The sequence below is a fragment of the Rosa rugosa genome, chromosome 4 (assembly GCF_958449725.1).
Source record: "Rosa rugosa chromosome 4, drRosRugo1.1, whole genome shotgun sequence".
Lineage (NCBI taxonomy): Eukaryota > Viridiplantae > Streptophyta > Magnoliopsida > Rosales > Rosaceae > Rosa > Rosa rugosa.
This window is the reverse complement of record NC_084823.1, coordinates 3,602,257-3,619,474: the sequence shown is the minus strand read 5'-3', so window position 1 is coordinate 3,619,474 and position 17,218 is coordinate 3,602,257. Positions and strand designations below refer to the sequence as shown.

At 39.8% G+C, this 17,218-nt stretch overlaps 2 protein-coding genes and 1 long non-coding RNA gene across 3 annotated transcripts; 1 reads left to right on the top strand and 2 right to left on the bottom strand.

Annotated features, from left to right (window-relative positions):
• Positions 1-3,015: 3,015 nt before the first annotated feature.
• Positions 3,016-7,420, bottom strand: LOC133744182 (probable leucine-rich repeat receptor-like protein kinase At1g35710). The gene is made up of 3 exons (XM_062172325.1): positions 4,509-7,420; positions 3,475-3,983; positions 3,016-3,383 (listed from the first exon to the last, which is right to left on the bottom strand). Exons 1-3 carry the CDS (start codon positions 7,418-7,420, stop codon positions 3,073-3,075), a joined length of 3,732 nt encoding a protein of 1,243 aa, XP_062028309.1. The 3' UTR covers positions 3,016-3,072.
• A 3,514-nt stretch (positions 7,421-10,934) lies between these two features.
• Positions 10,935-11,546, top strand: LOC133743394 (uncharacterized). Its single transcript, XR_009863094.1, has 3 exons — positions 10,935-11,026; positions 11,140-11,273; positions 11,487-11,546. It is a non-coding gene; the product is annotated as an uncharacterized LOC133743394 (long non-coding RNA).
• A 4,941-nt stretch (positions 11,547-16,487) lies between these two features.
• On the bottom strand, positions 16,488-17,218 carry LOC133742615 (uncharacterized). Its single transcript, XM_062170305.1, has 2 exons — positions 16,868-17,218; positions 16,488-16,778 (listed from the first exon to the last, which is right to left on the bottom strand). The coding sequence occupies exons 1-2, from the start codon at positions 17,094-17,096 to the stop codon at positions 16,561-16,563; spliced, it is 447 nt and encodes a 148-aa protein (XP_062026289.1). The 5' UTR covers positions 17,097-17,218; the 3' UTR covers positions 16,488-16,560.

The window sequence follows — 17,218 nt, the reverse complement described above, 5'->3', positions numbered from 1 at the left end:
TTGAAAATATCATGATTTTGTACTTGAGTAACAACAGCAATATTAGAACAATTAACACACCAGTAGCCATCGATTAATGTTGCATCACCAAAACAAGACATATTTTTAAAGAAAAACATAGCTTTATTATTACTAGAGAAACTAAAACCATCATTCATTACAAATTGAGAACCAGATATTAGGTTTCTCTTGATTGAAGGAATACAATACACATTTTCTAGTACTAATACGAACTGATTTTTGAAAACTAATTTAACAATTCCTACAGCTTGAACTGCCACCCTTTGGCCACTTGCAGTGCATACCCTTGTTTCATTCTTGTTTGGGATTGTTATGCTTGATAATCCCTGTATTGAATTAACAATATGAATGGGTGAGCCAGTATCAAACCACCAAGAATTATCATCAACAAATGCATGTGACTCTAAGTTAAAAACTGATTTTAATAGAAATGTACCTTTCTTGTTCAACCAGTTTTTGAATCCCTCACAATCCTTCTTGAAATGACCTGTTTTCTTGCAAAAGAAACATTTCATTGGACCACTGGTTTTGAGAGACTTATTCTTATTCAGGTCATTTTTCACAGCAGCAGATTTAGATGAACTGGACTTAAAGTTCTTGTTGCCAAAATTTTTCTTAACTTTTGGCTTTGCAACATAATTGATGTTGACTGTTTTTCCCCTCTTGATCATTTCATCTTCCTCTTGCACACAAATGGAAATCAATTCATTTAGGCTCCATTTTTCTTTCTGTGTGTTGTAAAGGCTTTTCAAGTGACTGTATTGATCTGGGAAAGAGTTCAGCAACATGTGCACCAGAAAAGGATCATCAATGTTCATGTTCAGGCCCTTCAATTTTCCAGCAATATCTATCCCTTTCATTATATACTCCCTTATACTTCCATGTCCAGTGAACTTCATTCCCGTCAGTGCATTCATCAGGGTGCTAACTTCAGCTTTGTCAGAAACTTTATACTTCTCAGCAATGGAATTGAAATAAACTTTTGCAAATTCAGAATCGGGAATGCCTCCCTTCACAGCATCAGTCATGCTCTTTTTCATACAGATCAGTGCCATCCTGTTGTGCCTATGCCACTGTGAATACCTGTCTTTGGCCTCCTTAGATGCATTAGCAGTCAGTTCTGCTGGTGGATCCTCTCTCAACACATGGTCAAAGTCTAGTATGCCTAGATTGAGTTCTATGTCTCCCTTCCACTTTTTGAAATTCAATCCATTGAGCAATTCAATTTGATTAATGCTCATTGGAAAATGCATGGCTGGAATGAAATTAATTTAAATCAGTCATTCAACATATATTCTAGTTTGACTATATACTAGAATCATATACATATCCCAAATGTTAATTCATATAGAATAAACATTTTAAATGAATCACGTACAGATAGATAAATAAACATATATCATGTTCAAGATGCTGGTATCATTTGTGATACACTTATCTCTAACGATATATTTATGAATGTTCATTATCATACATATGTTATACCAGAAAGCCTAATCTTGATATCCAACCGCTTTGGAAGTTAGATTGTAATTTAAACTTTCAAGTTTTCTTCATATTTTCTTCTGTGAATGTATGTTCATACATATACATTACAACTATTTTGATAGCATTGAATACATATGCAGAACACATTCAGAAAGAAAAATTCTATTTACCCTATTGCATATATCAGTATAATCATGGCTACTTTGGCAGCAATATGAATCTACATGAAATATGCAGTAGTTTCTGAAGTTAGATACAATTTTCACATGTATATATATAACAAATAATCATTATATAATTCGATAAAAACAATACTCAGTTTATACAGATAACAGCAGTAAAAGTCACTATCGCTTTGTATTTAATTGATATGCAGATATATTTACACGAACAACAGCATGTTATCATCAAGTCCCAGGATATATATAAATTTGCATTATAATGAACATTGATCTAAATCTGAGCATAGTTGCTCTGATACCAATTGTTAGATTCAATATGAAACATAAACTTATAACTCAAGTATACTATCTCAAATGTTAAATCAATGTTATGAAATAAAATCATAAAACTGACTTGGTGGATTGCTGCCGTTATCCATTTGGTGATCTGCTGCCGTTATCTATCTGATCTTCTCCTAGATACACACCGTATCTCTCTTTATTGCTTGATGGGACAAACTCAATGAGAGCGTTTTTATGCTCTAGCAGGGATCAAATACAAATTCCACTTTATTTATAAAGCTGTTGAACACAGCAGTTACATGGCAGTTCCTTCCATCAAGGAACTGTCAAAATAACTTCCTAATAAATTTGTCTGGATAACCACACATTTGAATTTGAAATTCTTTAACACATATTCTAATATATAAACTTAATTCGATTACTTAAAAGTTTATATATATTGGCTAATGTATTTACATTTGAATTCAAAATAGCTCATTTACATTAACTGATGCATACAACATATAATAGCTAGTTCATATCTATTGTTGTGCAATAGGTATGATCTTACATACAACCTTTGGATCACAGCCCAAACTGGCTGTGTTGCGAGTTTGGGCCACAAGAAATCAACTTTAGTGGAGGCGATGGTGACGGCGGTGACAGCGACTTGAGTGATGGTGGAGGTGACGGCGCCGTGGAGAGAGTCGGAGATGAGGGAGACGGTGGAAGTTGTGGAGGAAGAGCTTGAGCATTGCTGTGCTTTCCAGGTCATCGTTCTGGAAATACGCCATTGAAACCTAGACACAGAAATCTTCTGATACAGAATACACAAAAACTGAGATTTCACAGTAAATCAGAATCAAAATTACCTAGAACTGGGGGAGAAAAGTGCTTTCTTTTGGAGGGATGAAAGGAATCTGAGGATGAAGAAAAGTGAAAGGAGAGAAAGCAAGAATTGGATTGTGCCGAAAAAAGGCAAGGCAGGCTGAACAAAAATGTTGGTGGATAAAGAAGAACATTGCTGATTCAAAATTCATGAGGCAGTGAAACCATTAGAAGCAAGCAATTCACCGCATGTTATCATAGCTATTGGATCCGACAAATGCAGTCTTTGAGTTTAGAGGTGTTGAGAAACTTTCTTCATTGATGGACGAGATTGAGGACTGGAATTCAGGCATGCAAATGCTACCTTCAAAACAGAGACAACTTCTCTTGCAACTTCACGTGTAGGAGGGGAAATGCGTTGGTCCAAAACATCCACAACTGGCAATTGATGGGCTGGTAATGCAGTGGACGATGATGAACACGCCCCCGAAGATAGAGATGAGAGTAGATCTCCCGGATGTCTTCCCATAACTGTCTCCAATATCACCACTCCAAAGCTATAAACATCGCACTTCTCATTCACTTCCATAGTATAAGCAAGCTCTGCTCAGTCAAATCTCAAACAGTCAAATGTCCGTATATAGTGATAATAATGAGTTAATAAAAATAGAAACCAGAGAAAAACAAATATTACCTGGTGCAATATATCCATATGTGCCTGCAAGGGCAGTCCAATTAGCTGAGTCTGGGTTCAAGAACTTAGCAGTGCCAAAGTCTGACACACAGGACTCATACTCATCATCCAGCAAAATATTCTTGCTCGATATGTCCCGATGCACAATCGGTGGCAAACAATCGTGATGCATGTAACACAAGGCATGAGCTACACCTTTAACTATATTCACCCTTTTACTCCACCCCAGTTCTTTTGCTTCCTCATCTTTGCTCAACATTGTGGCCAAACTACCCTTTTCCAGATAATCATACACCAAAAATGAGTGTAGCCTATGTGAACAGAAACCATAAAGCTTCACAATATTTCGGTGACGCATCTCAGTTAGTGCCCTAATTTCATTCAAGAATGCCTTCTGAAGATTCTTGTCATCATCGCATGGCAAATGGAGTTTCTTCACGGCTACCGTGTAAGTGGATGACAAAGTTGCTTTGTAGACACTTCCCTGTTCTCCCTGCCCTATGCAATATGTTAATGCTTTGATCCGTGGGGATCTAATTAACGATAAGTAAAAGAGAGAGAGGCAGAGAGAGTGACACAAGATGTATAGTGGTTCGCCTCCGCATGAGCGGGAGACTACGTCCACTTGAATGTTGTACTAGTGTGTCGAGCCTTGCGGCCCAAGGGGATTACAAAAGATGTAATGGGATGTTGGATATGGAATGTCTATCTAAGTGGGAGAAGAGTTCCTTTATAAGTCAAGGAAGCCATCTCCTCTACTTGTTCTTCGATGTGGGACAAGCAACCATACAATTCCTTAGTCTATTTAACATGCAGAAAGCTATGTTATGGAGGCATGTTGGCAAGGGCGGGAACACGACTTCCCGGTGGCGGTTTTGCGACTTCCGGATACCGCCGCGTAGCCTGAACATAGGGCTACACGATGCATGTCTCGGTTGGGCCTTGCCATGCCTCGTTGATGTCCCAAAGTGGGGGTTACTTGTGCTTGGTGAGATAGCAAATACTCCACATTATTGGAGGTATGTACACAATACATGGGATCAAAATCTTCTGTTGCCCTTACGATTTCCTCAAACATCGTCTTTCCATCAAACTTCAATATAGAAATAGAAATTTCTTCATTCATGTTGGTTTTTTCTCCATGCTGATGCTTCTTTTTCCTTTTTGCTACCAATGCAAATATAAAGGCTAGAAGCCCAAATGCTCCAAGAATAGGGAACATTATCATAAATACGAGTTTATGGTCCTTTGTTGGGCTTTGTTTATTGCAGGGTTGCAAAAATCGTGCGTTGCCACACAAGCCCTTGTTCCCTTGTAATGCTTCTTGAGTAGCAGCTTGAAATGCTTTGTTGTTGGGAAGTGGACCTTCCAAGTCATTGTAGGATATGTCTACATACAACAACCCACGCATGTCTTCAAAACTGGTTGGAATGAAACTAGAAAGATTGTTGTGGGATATATTCAGTATCTCCAGACTCTGCATGTTGCTAATATCTGATGGTATCTGACCTTCAAGTGTGTTAAAACTCAAATCTAGTTTGGACAGATGAATTAACTTCCCCAACTGAATTGGAATTGCTTGACTGAATTTGTTGTTGCTCAAATTCAAGTAACTTAACTTGAGAAAGTCACCTACAAAGCTTGGAATTGAATCATTGAATTTGTTTGTTGATAGATCAAGATATTCTAGATCAGCCAATGATTCAAACTCTGAAGGGACACGACCTGAAAGTTGATTGCCATCCATCATCAGCTTCACCAGTGAAGTCAATCTCCCAAACTCTTTCGGAATCGTCCCGACCAAACGATTTGATGAAATATTCAGCTCTTGAATTTGGGTTGCGGTAGCAATCTCAACTGGTATAGAACCAGTAAGTTTATTTCCCGCAATTCGTAGCGATGTTAAATTTTTGCACAATCCCCAATTTGGTGAGATTTCACCGTAAAGTTGATTGTTGCTCAAATCTATAAAATTGAGACTAGGATAAACGCCAAAGTCTTCAGATATGTTACCTTTCAACTGGTTCTGGTCAAGACGCACTCTGAATAAGCTTGTGCAGATTTTTAAGCTTTTTGGGATTGGGCCAGTTAGATGGTTGATGGATGCTGTAAACTTTCTAAGCGATCCAGCTCGGCATATGTTCTGTGGCAAATAACCGGAAAATTGATTTGTATCTAATTCCAATTCGATCAATTTCTGGATATTTCCCAGCTTTGGAGGGATGAAGCCAGAAAGTTGGTTGTCACGGAGGTGTAAGATATTCAAGTTATGCAAGTCACATAATGAAGCTGGAATTGAACCATTGAGTTGATTGTCGCTCAACACTAGTTTCACCAATGATTTCAGGTTTCCTATCTCCATAGGAATAGTTCCTGAAAGATTATTTGAATTGAGATAGAGACTGGTAAGGTTGTTCAAATTCCCAAATGTTGTCGGAATTAAACCACTGAGTTGATTGGTGCTCAACACTAGATCCACCAATGATTTCAGGTTTCCTATCTCCATAGGAATAGGGCCAGAAAGATTATTTGTATGGAGATAGAGAGTGGCAAGGTTGGTCAGATCCCCCAGTGTTGTCGGAATTGAACCACTGAGTTGATTGGTGCTAAAGGCTAGATCCACCAATGATTTCAAGTTTCCTAACTCCGTAGGAATAGGGCCAGAAAGATTATTTGTATGGAGATAGAGAGTGGCAAGGTTGGTCAGATCCCCCAGTGTTGTCGGAATTAAACCACTGAGTTGATTGGTGCTCAACACTAGATCCACCGATGATTTCAGGTTTCCTATCTCCATAGGAATAGGGCCAGAAAGATTATTTGTATGGAGATAGAGAGTGGCAAGGTTGGTCAGATCCCCCAGTGTTGTCGGAATTGAACCACCGAGTTGATTGGTGCTCAAGGCTAGATCCACCAATGATTTCAAGTTTCCTATCTCCGTAGGAATAGGGCCAGAAAGATTATTTGTATGGAGATAGAGAGTGGCAAGGTTGGTCAGATCCCCCAGTGTTGTCGGAATTAAACCACTGAGTTGATTGGTGCTCAACACTAGATCCACCAATGATTTCAGGTTTCCTATCTCCATAGGAATAGGGCCAGAAAGATTATTTGTATCAAGATAGAGAGTGATAAGGTTGGTCAGATCCCCCAGTGTTGTCGGAATTGAACCACTGAGTTGATTGGAGCTCAACTGTTGATCCACCAATGATTTCAGGTTTCCTATCTCCATGGGAATAGGGCCAGAAAGATTATTTGTATGGAGATAGAGAGTGGTAAGGTTGGTCAGATCACCCAATGTTGTCGGAATTGAACCACTGAGTTGATTGGTGTTCAAGGCTAGATTCACCAATGATTTCAGGTTTCCTATCTCCATAGGAATAGTGCCAGAAAGATTATTTGTATGGAGATAGAGAGTGGTAAGGTTGGTCAGATCCCCCAGTGTTGTCGGAATTAAACCACTGAGTTGATTGGTGCTCAACTCTAGATCCACCAATGATTTCAAGTTTCCTATCTCCATAGGAATAGTGCCAAAAAGATTATTTGTATGGAGATAGAGACTGGTAAGGTTGGTCAGATCACCCAGTGTTGTCGGAATTGAACCACTGAGTTGATTGGTGCTCAAGGCTAGATTCACCAATGATTTCAAGTTTCCTATCTCCGTAGGAATAGGGCCAGAAAGATTATTTGTATGGAGATAGAGAGTGGTAAGGTTGGTAAGATCACCCAATGTTGTCGGAATTGAACCACTGAGTTGATTGGTGCTCAACTCTAGATCCACCAATGATTTCAGGTTTCCTATCTCCATCGGAATAGTGCCAGAAAGATTATTTGTATGGAGATAGAGACTGGTAAGGTTGGTCAGATCACCCAGTGTTGTCGGAATTGAACCACTGAGGTGATTGGTGCTCAAGCTTAGATTCACCAATGATTTCAAGTTTCCTATCTCCATATGAATAGGGCTAGAAAGATTATTTGTATGGAGATGGAGAATGGTAAGGTTGGTCAGATCACCCAATGTTGTCGGAATTGAACCACTGAGTTAATTGATGCCCAACTGTAGATCCATCAAAGATTTCAAGTTCCCTACCTCTTTTGGAATGGAGCCAGAGAGATTATTTGAATGGAGATAGAGAAATGTGAGACTACTTAGAAGACCAATTTCTGGCGGGATTTTCCCAGAAAATTGATTACTAGATAGATTAAGAAAACTGAGTTTCGAGAGGAAACTAATTCCAGGTGGTATGACATCGAAGAGTTTATTTGAGTCGAGGTTTAGATACACAAGACTAGGGAATGACAGGAATGAGAATTCATGTAGCATACCTTGTATACCATAATTGGTAAGGTTTATCCTGTTGACACTTCCGGCAGCATTGCACGAGATACCAGTCCAAATGCATGGGTTTGCAATTGCTTTGGGATTGGTGGAAGTATTGGTGGCATTATTTGTACTGGGAAGTGACCCAGAACACGAGATTGGTGGAAGTATCATCCATGAGTTGATAGGCTGGGTTTGATTTTGTAAGCTGGCTTTCCATTTCAGAAGGGCTTGCGCTTCAGTAGTTGAACTGGCTAAAGCAAAAGCAAAGTAATTTTGTGACGAAAGTAGGTGAACATACAAGAAAATAAGGCAATAATAAGATCTCATGGTTATTGTTTTGTTTTGGTGTACACTTGGTGAGGGTTGGCTATCTATTTATAGTGTTCCACATTAATTGACTACTGTTTCAACTATTTCAAGAATCTGGTTTTTCTTTTTTACTTCTCTTATCAAAGTAATTTGGAACTAATTGGTGTTATTAGTCTTCAAATGAGCGTGTGGGGCTTTCTTTTCATCCACCTAAAAAGTCGGTTGACGCGTTTCCAATAAATAGGGAAGCCCCTTTCATACGGTTAGTTGTCAGCGGATAGGAAATGAGCGATCAAACAGGTGCCTCCTATCCATTGCCAACTTTAAGTCAAAACAATGGCAACACGTATGACGTCATGTACTAGTTTAAGTAAGCGCTGGTTTACAAAATTTCCAATGGCGAAGATATGTCGTTTCTTTCAGAATCTTGCTCAATCGTCGCAGACGGCCAGTAACTGGAGGCATTGCTATCCCCTTTTCTGAGTGTTGAACCCACCGATTGGTCACCTTCAGCTACAGTTTAGGTAGGTAAATTGGTTACATCTCAGATTTATACAAGATCTATAAACATGCCCAACAAAGACAGAATTTTGATGAACTCCATACCTTCCGGTGAATGATTGAGGCACAGAACCATAATCATAAATTAAGATATCCATCACAAATGATATAACATTTTTTTTTTATAGTACCTGCAAAACTACCAAACTATTGATATACATAGAACTAAAGCAAATATATATATATATATATATATATATATATTAAGGTTATGACTGTATTTGTATCTAGCAGCAAGGCAAGAAAATCAAAAGAAATCTAAACTCCAAAGTTTTTGCAAACATACCCCATCTATACCAGTTATATAACATATAAAACACCCTTCATATGAACTACATGCAAGGACTTATATAATGAAAATTTAAGGTGTGCACTACATATGGAACAGCACAAGATTTGCCTAACAAAATGAATGCAAGGACTTGGACATGCAAATTGAGTATGAATATGAAGGTATGCATTGTGCACCACTACATATGAATGAAATTCTGAAAAACTGAAATGGAAACAAAATCAAAAGCTAATTTTGTTCAAAATCATTTCAAACAGTTACGAGAAACAAGATCATGATAGAGATCTCTACCTGAAAATGCACAATTGTGGACTTGACAAGCTTTGTGTTGTAGTGGAAGTCATAGAACCTCTACCCCTTCTCCACTTGCAAGCGCTCTTGTAACATTCACAAGAGTTAGTAGTTAGTACACAAACAAAAGAAATCGATCCGGCTGAAAATTGAGGCACGCATAAGATCAAAAGGAATGAAGTCGAGGTCTTGACGAGGCCGACCGAGGCTCTCATAGTTCTTATACTGCTTCAATCGTGCCTCACGGTACTTATCTCTGGTGAAATTAAGTCTCTCCTATAATATTCCCTATATGTCTTTTCCATTTCTAGCTTCCAAAGCCGAAGTATCAGTCTTCACCTTGCAATGTAACTCCCAAACATCACTAAGCTCAGCTCAATTTCTCAAAATCAAGTAAATTCCAAGGTTCGAAAAATCGCTAGGCGCTAGTCGGACGGTGACCAAGGGACTAGCGCCTAGACGCCTAGGCGGGTGACTAGGCGGCGCCTAGGCGGTTTATATTTTTTTAATTTTTAATTCATTTTTATAGCATATAAAAATATAAATAAGAGTATATATAGACTCAAAATATATTTGCTTCTTATTATAATTAATAAAGAAGAATAATGAGATACTCTATAATAACATATTTTATTTTCATATTCCAATGTCTGTCGATTCAAAGTTAATAAATGAATTAAGGGGTAGGGGAACATTGGAAAATGGAAAGGATGCCATTGGAAAGAACAATTAATCCTATTTATTCTCTGTCAGAGAGAGAATACGGTAAAGAACAAATTTTTTTCTCTTTTCCTGCTCTCCTCGCTGCTCCTCCCCTCTCTCTCTCTCTCTCTCTCCCTCCCCCTCCCCCTCCCCCTCCCCCTCCAGCAACTGGATCGAAATCACGGCACACACTCTCTCTCCCCCTCCATCTCTATCTCTCAATTTCACTCTGGGTCAGAAATTTAGAAGCGGAGCTCTGAGTGCAATCTGATCTCACCAAGACATGTTTTACAGAGGACAGAGAAGAATTCATGATCTTGAAAAATTTTCAGGTTTCGAAATCCATTCTGCCCAGATCCGCCTAGATCCGCTCAGACCCGCCCAGACCCGCCTAAAACTGCCTAGGCGGCCGCCGAACATTTGCCCGCCCAATAGTACCGAGTTGGCATTCCTCGAATCGGAGAGCCACCGCCCAGCGCCTAGGCGGCCGAGTTTTAGAACACTGGTAAATTCTGTTCAAGAAAATTGAAGAGAAACAGTGAGGCGTTACCGAATCAAGGTCGTCTTCTAAGTCATCGGAGTCGACCTCGAGGCTTCGCCGGGGGTGATTATCAGCAAAAGTGTCATTTTGTTCCTCAAACTCAACGCGTCACCGTAGTAGTCGTTCGCCACTTGAAGGAACCAACGTGGCCAAGATTAATTCTTCCTGTATGGATGCAATCAGGGGCGGATCTACATGGTGGGCTGTATGGGCTCAAGCCTAGACAGTTTTTTGCCCAAAAAACTGCCATGCCAAGTATATATATATATATATATCTCAGCCCATACCCAAAGAAAAAAAAAAAAAAAAAAAATTAAGCCTTGAGCTGCGTTCTCCCCCAGCCACAGCTTCGAGACCGACGAGACGTCGACTGCTTCGAGTTCTGGAGAAGTGTTCTCTCTTCTCTTCGCCTCCTCAATCCTCGCCTATTTTTCACTCATTGGAAATATCAGACCCTCCGCGGTCGGCGGCTCCGCCTTTTCTTCTCCAATCTCCACCTCTCCCTTCCATTGCCCGATCTAATGCCCAACTGCCCAAGGTTTCTCTCACTCTCCTAGTCTCCTTTAAGCCAATTTCATATCTTGTTCGATTTTCTTAATGTGGGTTCACTGGGTATATTCCATTTCACTGGGTATCTTGTTCGATTTGCAGATTTGCAGAGATTCTTGGCTTCTTGCAGAGTTGCAGACTGGAGTGACCGAGTGAATGAGTGATTGGCTGATTGCCTGGGTTTCTGGAAGAGTTCTAGGCTTCTGGCCCTCCATCACTCCATAGCTCCATGAATTGTGAGTTGGGATTTTGATTGCCTCATTGCCTGGGTTTCTGGGATTGTTGGATTTGTTTGGCTAATTGCCTGGGATTCTGGGAATTTGGGATTGTTGGATTTGTTTAGGAATCGGTTTTGGCCTTTTGGGTTTGTTACTTTGTTTCACTCGTCTTAGTCGGCTACTCGGCTATCTCTTTTAAATCTGTCTTGCTTGTGTATGGTGTTTGTGTAGATAATATGAGGCTGAACTGTAGAAAGAAGGGGATCCTGGACAACTAATTAGCCTAGACAGCTCTCGCATCCTGGATCCGCCACTGGATGCAATGGACTAAATAAGGGTCTCCGGTTTTGCGTAGTTGGCCATGGTGAGCCTTCTTGTCAAATGCAATAGCTTTTTGCACCTGACTTCACACACAATTAAACTCTTTTAGTGGAAGCAGGTCATCAAATTCAATTCTATCACAGAAAATGAAAATGGCCCCAAATAAAAATGGAAATGGCGGCAAAACCTTTGGATCACGTCTAAGGAATTTGTTATGTGCATTGGATCACCGTAGTCTTCAGAGTCGGGGCTGAAGGATAATCCTTGCTTTGATCATCAGTTGCCGCCTCTGTTATTTCCCTCCCATAAACAATCTTCACTTGAGCACCATGACTAGCTTTCTAGCTCCGTGGTCTTCATCTTGGGTGGCATGATCAAAATTACTTTCATAGGTAATTTGGTTCAATCCTCCACTCATAGAAGATTGTCCATATCCATATCTTTCACGTCCACCACCTGTTCTGCTTCCACCATCTTCATCATCAGAACTATCCGGAGTTGCTGTACCACCTCTGACATCATCACTATCTGAATTATCTCCTGGGTTTTTAACAACTTCTTTAGATGATTCATATGATTGCACTTTATTTTTTTACACTCTTGTGCAAACCATAACCAAGAGTCTGTTCTCCTCGTTTGAAACTATCATATAGTTGAGGCCAATTCCAACATGGCTCCATCAAGTTTTTCTTTCGCTGAAATTGCTCCATCATGAATTCTTCTCACCCAGATTCATCTCGAGGGAATTTCTCCTCACCTGAATTCCACTTCAGTAATACCCCGAAAAATCCAAATTAACTTCCATGGATTTTTAGAAATGATTTCACGATAGTGGGAGTGAGTACGAAGCTTGGAGAAGTTGTGGAATTAGTTCGAACGATTTTATTTTCGAAATCGAACGTTATTTAGGGGCTCGTGGAAATTGACTTTTTATACATACGGAATTTGGGAAAACTTCCTTCATGAAAGTTGTAGAGCTCATCGATACGATCTCGTGCATATGTGGAACGTAATATTCGGAGTTCGTATGAATAAGTTATGAATATTTGAAAATTGGGATTTTCCTATAAATAGGTGAAGAATCCGAATTATTTCGGAAGGACGAAAGTTTCTCAAAATTGCAAATTGGTCCCCCGGATTCTCCGTTCTCTCTCCTCTCCCACGCGGCCGAACCGCTTGACCCGACCCGGATCCATCTCTCTCCTCCGGCGTCCTCTGGCCACGACCCGGCCCTCTCCGGACTCGCCGTGCCACGCCCAGCCGCCTGGTGGCCTCCCCTTGCACCGCAGCTGCCCCCAGAAGGAGATCGGAGCTCCCCAGCCACCGATCGGTGACCCGGCCGGATTTCAAGTTTTCCGGCGTTCCCTCGGCCGATCCTTCCCATTTTCGTGATGTCCTCTTCCTCCTGATCATCCCCATATAGGCCTTGCATGACGATTTTGGGTGTAGAGCGCTTGATCAAGGTTTGACTTTTTCGACGGCTCTGATTCAATCTGGAATCAGATCAGACGCTCCGGATTAATCCAACTTCCAAGCTTGATCTAGGACGATCTAGGCCAAACCAGACTTAGCTCCAGGTATGGAAGTCGATCACCCTTTCATTTTGAACAAGTTTGTAGTTGGTCGCTTTGCCATCGGAGGTGGTTGACCCGGAGTTGACCGCCGCGTTGACCGCCCACTGACCACCGCTTGTGGCGGCGCGTCAGACCATATTTCGAGTTTTCATTATCTAGGCGATGATCTATGCATCCATACGAGCGTTTTGATATATAACATGGTCATGTTAGAAAAAGTTGATAAATAGTGGATTTACGTTTTTACGTTACTATTTACGGTTTTTACGTTTTATCCACGGTTTACGATCTGCGAAGATCAGACCATCGGTTTTGCTTCAAATTTTAATATGTTGATCGTATGACTGTCCCGATGACTTTGTGAGGTCACGGGCGAAGATCCGACCGTTGGATCTTCGTATAATTGTAAAACAATAATTCTGAAGGCGATTCGTGAGAATCTGACCGTCGGATTTTCATATAAAATTATGGACATATTAGTAAGGGCGATTCAGGAAGATCAGACCGTTGGATCTTCATGATAATTTAGGAGGATGATCCTAAAGGCGATCTGTGAGGATTTGACCGTTGGATCATCATTTAATTTGAATCCGACCGTTGGATCGTCGTTTAAGTACGTTTATGAGTTGTTGGCTAAGTTAAGATCATTATTGGATTAGGTGATCGATGGATTGATTTGGCGGACGATTCGTGGAATTGTAGTTTGAGCTGTTAAGAAGACGCAGCTGGATTAGAGGTGAGTAAACCTCACGTGGTTCATATTACGAACCGAATAAATTTAATTACTTTATTTTTGTCGCAATTGTGTGAAAATATTTATGGAATAAATATTTGTTTTAAATCATATGGACTTGATCAACTACGGTCCATAGGTAAGTAAAATGATTTTGTTATACAAATGAATTTCACGGTTTTTATGCTTGAACTATAGTTGGTATTAGTGGTCATCCCTGAGCGGATGATTACGTATATATATATTTATGTGGAATATATATATTGGTTGACGTGTGATTGGTGTGATGAAATGATTGAGACTGGATTGGATATTATTCAAGCTATTAATCTCGCATTTAATTGTTGAATAATGAAATGTTGATCATGTGGTGTGAAAGCTATTTTATATGCCCAATTGTGAATATGTGGAAATTATTTTAAGAAATAAAGATTTATCTTGAAATAATATGTCTCTTTATGTGGGTGTACATATACATATATACGATCTATAAATCATAAAGATTGTATTTTGTGATTTTGATTATGTCTGAAAAGTACAATTGTGAAGCCGGGTGATTACAACAACCCCGTGCTTAAGTGAATTACTGGTAAATGTGTTTTGGTGTTATGTGGAAGTTAGCCTTGGGCCCTAGTCCCTACAGATAGTGCACTATTATACTCTTAGGAACCTTGCTTTGTGCATACGGTTGCTTTGTGCATACTTTGAGTATACATACCTTGGTATGGTGGACCTTGAGTATGCTGCGGCTTACCCGTGCTTTGGTATAGTGGACCCTAGCATGTGGATTTATGAATTGTTACCAGTCAACCTGGCTTTCCTGTGTTTTGGTATTATGGACCCTAACACGTGGATTTATGATTTGTTACCAGTTAATCCGAAAATTCACTAAAATGAAAGATGTACTTATATTATTTTGATCAAATATCTATCTGTGATATATTGTTAATATGTGAAGGTGTTAGTGGAAAGGGAATCAAGCATGCTTTGCTTTAATGTTATTTCACATATTAATGTTGCAATAGTTGTTGGTTGTGATCAGTCAAATGTTGAGTTTTAAAAGAGAGTATCGAGAATATACTTGCTTTTATGTTTATGTGATTTTTGGAGTTACCGTGTGACTGTGTTGATTGTTTACTTGAGTTATAATAAATATAATTGAATAAATCAACAGTTCTTTCTTGTTTACTCATACGGGCTGTCAAAAGCTTACCGGGTTTTGTGTTGTTGCAATTCCCGGTACACTATTCAAATTGTGTAGCGGGTAATCTTACAGGTCAGGAGAATCAGAGCAGTGATCGTGCGGTTTAGAGTATTAGTATTAGATTTACAGCATTTGTTTTGTGAGGAGAATTATACTCATTTGAGTTTTACTATTTGATTTGGTGAGAGTGTGCTGTAATAAGTAGCTTGAGGATTTGGTTTATGTATTATTAAGAGGTGTAAGGTGTGGTTGGTTTTGAGAAAAAAGTTCAGAACGTTATTTGTAATTGTTATTAATCATGTTTCGGATTTGAATCCTTTATTCAAAATTCGGGGCGTGACAGTTTGGTATCAGAGCGTAAGGTGCATATTTAATGATTTGTCAATACTTTCCGAGTGATGGCCCGTCTGCAGCGGATCCCCATCGTGTGCTCTTCGGTATTGATCAAGTCATTGGTATGTAAGAGTGTTAGAAGTCATCTAGGACGTTAGGTCGTATTAGGAGTTATGAAATACCCTCAGTGTGTTAGTATATTGGTTATTAGGTACTTGTATTGACTTATGCTATGTTTGAGTGTTGTACAAGTTTTAACCACGTATTGCTATGCTTCCAAAGTAATGGACAGATTGGGAAGCATAATTAAGGATTGAGGTAGACCCTTAGGTAGAGGTCTAGTTTTTTGTAGGAACATGATCTTTCTATGGAGACAGTTGAGGATGAGGTGTAGGCATTAGAGGTTGAGCTGCCTGTTCCATTAGTGGTTGATGTGATGAATTCTATTCTTAGGTTGAAATGGTGAAAAATGTTGAGGATTTAGGAGTTAGGAGTAGTTGGAAAGAGAATTGATCTCACAACTCAATATGATAGGAGTGTGAGAGATTATGAGACAAATGGATGCTAATTTTAGCAAGGTGTGAGGAATAGAGGTGCCTTATTAGACTTAAGACTTTTCTTACTAAAGCGAAGTGTGATACCGGAGAACCTAATTCCTTGGTGTGTTGTGACAGGCTGTGCTTGATGTCTATAGTAGACTTTTGCGTGTGAATTCTTTTTGTAAAGTGTTGTTCTATGTGGTATGTCGCATGATGCATCTTTCGTTATTTAACAGAGAAGTCTTTTACAACTTTGTTTGTGTGTGCAATACTATCTTGTTGTGTTTGAAATTATTTGAGTGTTTGTTGTGATTTTGGAAAAGTATCAACATACATTCAATCTTATTGATTTTAGGATGAGTCTTTTACCACTTTAATTAGTGCTGGGGCAATAGAGTTAATACTCTAAGCTCCTCATAGGGGGATGCCAATTATGAAAGATGTGTGCAGTAGAGTTGTTTATGGTTTTGAAAATAGTATTGGGTGACCAAGGTTCGATCCTTGGTGTTGTTGTTGGTTAAACAAAAAGAAAAGAAAACATGCACACCATCTTATTGATTTAATATTACAAAAAGGAAATTGGAACTACGCTATACTAAGCCTAATCAGTAGCTCCGGATGGGTTGAGGCTGAGCTCAAGAGAAACTGGAGATCCACGGTTGTAACCGCCTGAGCCACCGAAATAGTAATCATATGCGCTACCTTCCTCGGAAGTAGTCTTCGGGTTACCATAGACGTCCTCGCCGTGCACGGGGAACAGAGGAAGAGTTTCAAACTCCTGGCGAACTCCTCCTCGTTGTTCCATGGAAGATTGTCCTCCTGTTGTGCCAAAAGAGTTGTACTGGTATTAGTATTGAAGGGTGAGGAAGATTATGAAACAAAATTTAAGTAAATAAATCCTTCATTACCAGTAGAAGCAGTGGAACCAAAATTGAGATCAATGGATCCACCAGCACCAGTAGAACTAGTGGACCCAAAATTGATGTCAATGGATCCACCAGCTGGCCCAAAATTGATGTCGATGGATCCACCAGCACCAGTAGAACCAGTGGACCCCAAATTGAGATCAATGGATCCACCAGTACCAGGAGAACTAGTTCCCATGGGCACTTGAGCAGCCTGATTGCACCTCTTCATCTGCTTCTCTCGAGCCCTGACGTTCTGGAACCAAAAGTAAATGTTCTTGCCCTCAACCTGTCCATACTGGTTCAGCTGGAGACAGATCTCGTGAATGTGCTCTGTAGTTGGGCACTTAACTC

Coding starts and splice junctions, on each gene's coding strand:
- LOC133742615 (XM_062170305.1), bottom strand. CDS start 17,096: ATGAAGAGGTGCAATCAGGCTGCTCAAGTGCCCATGGGAACTAGTTCT. Junction 16,779..16,867: donor TGGTTCCACTGCTTCTACTG/GTAATGAAGGAT, acceptor TTGGCACAACAG/GAGGACAATCTTCCATGGAA.
- LOC133744182 (XM_062172325.1), bottom strand. CDS start 7,420: ATGGAGATAGGAAACTTGAAATCATTGGTGAATCTAAGCTTGAGCACC. Junction 3,984..4,508: donor ACAGAAGATTTTGATCCCAT/GTATTGTGTACA, acceptor CAAAGCATTAAC/ATATTGCATAGGGCAGGGAG. Junction 3,384..3,474: donor ATATGGATATATTGCACCAG/GTAATATTTGTT, acceptor TTGACTGAGCAG/AGCTTGCTTATACTATGGAA.